Source organism: Amborella trichopoda, chromosome 7, assembly GCF_054954075.1.
Source record: "Amborella trichopoda isolate Santa Cruz 75 chromosome 7, AtrichopodaSantaCruz75HAP2 v2.0, whole genome shotgun sequence".
Classification (NCBI taxonomy): Eukaryota; Viridiplantae; Streptophyta; class Magnoliopsida; order Amborellales; family Amborellaceae; genus Amborella; species Amborella trichopoda.
In genome coordinates, this window is record NC_142342.1 from 14,863,976 (window position 1) to 14,866,549 (window position 2,574).

General features: G+C 41.3%; 1 protein-coding gene across 1 annotated transcript; it reads right to left on the reverse strand.

Annotated features, from left to right (window-relative positions):
- Nucleotides 1–723: 723 nt before the first annotated feature.
- Nucleotides 724–1,963, reverse strand: LOC105420025 (uncharacterized). The gene is made up of 2 exons (XM_011622063.3): nt 1,843–1,963; nt 724–1,641 (listed from the first exon to the last, which is right to left on the reverse strand). Exons 1-2 carry the CDS (start codon nt 1,915–1,917, stop codon nt 934–936), a joined length of 783 nt encoding a protein of 260 aa, XP_011620365.1. The 5' UTR covers nt 1,918–1,963; the 3' UTR covers nt 724–933.
- Nucleotides 1,964–2,574: the final 611 nt, after the last annotated feature.

Below are 2,574 nucleotides of genomic sequence, written 5' to 3' on the forward strand. Positions count from 1 at the left end.
TAGTGTCTACGTAAGGACTTCATCTGGACGTCCAAAAAAGGGCTAAACTCCGAATCCATTGCTGTTGGTTTTTAGCTCAAAATCAAATTCGTTTGCTGTAGAGGAGACTGAAAGTGATCATCTTGGAGTTGACGACACTAATTTAAGAGGTTTTTGGTCCATCAGCCAATTAGAAGAGGCCTATATTCCCCTATCACTTAACCCTATAACGAAGTTTCGTACTCGATTTCTCACTCAGGGGCTAAATCCCCATTGATTCACTCCCAAAAAAAAAAAAAAAAACAAAAAAAAAAAAAAAATATTAAAATACTATACCTGTAGCATAAGTTTCAGGGGTAGTCATCCCCCGCTTGTCCGATTCTCACTCAGGGGCCAAATCCCCATTGATTCACTCCAACAAAAAAAAAAAAAAAATATTAAAATACTATACATGTAGCATAAGTTTCAGGGGTAGTCATCCCCCACTTGTCCGCCCAAAAAACTAAATAAAAAAAAAAGAGTAGGATAAAAATTTTATAAAAATATCCAAAAAATGAAAAAATAAGTAATTGGGCTTGAGCTCGATCTTGATCGGTAAAGGTACCGACGATTGCAACACTTCTTGACAAAACTTTAATCCTACCACTGAAGAATAAAAAAACAAAAAAGAAAACAAAAAATGAAGAAAGAAAGAAGCATGGAAATTTAGATTCATGCATAAGCCAATTACTGAAAAGGTCAATAAAGCTCAGCAACTAAAATCACGTTAATTATAAATCCATCTCTTTCAACCTTACAAATCAATAAAAATGATTAAGGTCCAAAACACTTCCTCACTCGCTCTCCACACTAGAAGCAGGCAGCTATAGTCAGGAAATTAAGCATATAGTACAATGTTTGTTACCTCATCCGAAGCCGATTCAGGGGTCCTAAGAAAGAAAACATGTGCATCTGCTAAGCCAGCCTCTGGTGCTTTGAGGCGTGTGCTTGGGCCATGCTGTAATCACAATAGGAGGATAATGGCCTTTTCTTAGCCATAGCCATTGATGAAGGAGAAGAATTGTTGTTTGGGATCCCAATTCCAACCCCAACAGGGGGGATGTCGAAGGAGTCGAGAGGAGGCGGAGGGTGGCGCCACTGAGGAAGAGGGCCCGCCAGCATCAGTGTCTGCAAGAGCGGTCCGGCTTTCATCACCGCTTCTAACAGCTTCCCCTTCTCAGGCAATTGTTGGGCGCCGGATTCCGGTGATACTTTGCTGGATTCCGGCAATGGTGCGTCAGATTCAAGTGGGTCATCGAGGTCATGGAAGATGGATTGATTAGGAGAAGAGGAGACGAATGTGATGCTTTCACAGTCGGTGGTGTTGGAATTGGAATCCCCAGCCTTGTGGGATTTTCCGGCAGAGTTTTGCGGGGAGATGTCGGAGAATCCGGCCAGGTTATGGAGGCCCATGTTTTCTTTGATGGTGCTTTGGAGGAGGGTCTGGCGGAGTTGCAGACATTTTTCTTTGGCTTCATCTCTCTCTACCCAGGCGGCTTTGAGGAGTAAAGCGAGGCGCTTTCTTTCCTCCTCGCCCCTCCTGAGCTCCTCTCGGGCCGCCATTCGCGTGGATTCAAGCTCTAGTACAGCGGACATTAGGGACTGCTTCAGCTCCTCGACACTCTAGAGAGAGAAAGAGAGCCATTAGTGAAATCGAACGGCTTTATTTCACAAAGTTAAGAGAGAGAAAAGCTTAGATTTCACATTATTTAGAGAGAGAAGCTGAATAACCAGAGTTCATACTGAGATCGCATTTAAGAGAGAGAGAGAGAGAGAGAGAGTTGGGCATTGTTCGTGGATTTAAGAGAATGAAAGGGTAGCTACCTTGGTTTGGTAATAAGGCCAAGGTTGAGGCGTGGAGAGCCAGGCGTCCGCAGGTGTTAGAGAACTGCGATCCATGAACTTGGAGGAGCTCCACCCCACCCGACACCACCCCCTAACACATGAGGGAAACGGAAGCGCTGCTTGCTTTTTATTGTGATCAGAATCCCCCCATTACCGACCATGAAACGAGGGGGACGACCCCAAATGTGTGAAACCGGTTGAAGCTAACTATCCATACATGTCATCATTATTATTATTACTCCTAATTTATAATTAATTAAAAAATGTCGCACTCCGGAAAGAGGGAAAAGGGAGGGAGTCTTATGAGTTGTATTAATTGGGTGAGGTTCTTGTAAGGCCTGTACCTAAAATTTGTTTAGAGATGTTCCATTGTCGGAATACTTGAAAATCTATTTTGATCCCTAGTTATAAAATTTTAAATTTTAAAAATAATATAAATAGACTTGAATATCTTAAAAGAGTAATGATCATGTGGGACCTTTCCACACCCATATATAGGATTTCAAAAGATCACCATTAAATTTGATACAGATCTCTAGAAAAATTGTCAGATGAATGTAAGACTTGACTTTTTTAAATATCTGTGTCAAATTTAATAGTGATCATTTGATATCCTATACACATGAGTGTGGGAGAATCTCACAAAGTCATTTCCCATCTTAAAAATATACTCCCTATAAAACTTGTCACAAGATGCACAATTTTTTTAAT

Coding starts and splice junctions, on each gene's coding strand:
- LOC105420025 (XM_011622063.3), bottom strand. CDS start 1,917: ATGGATCGCAGTTCTCTAACACCTGCGGACGCCTGGCTCTCCACGCCT. Junction 1,642..1,842: donor GGCCTTATTACCAAACCAAG/GTAGCTACCCTT, acceptor TTCTCTCTCTAG/AGTGTCGAGGAGCTGAAGCA.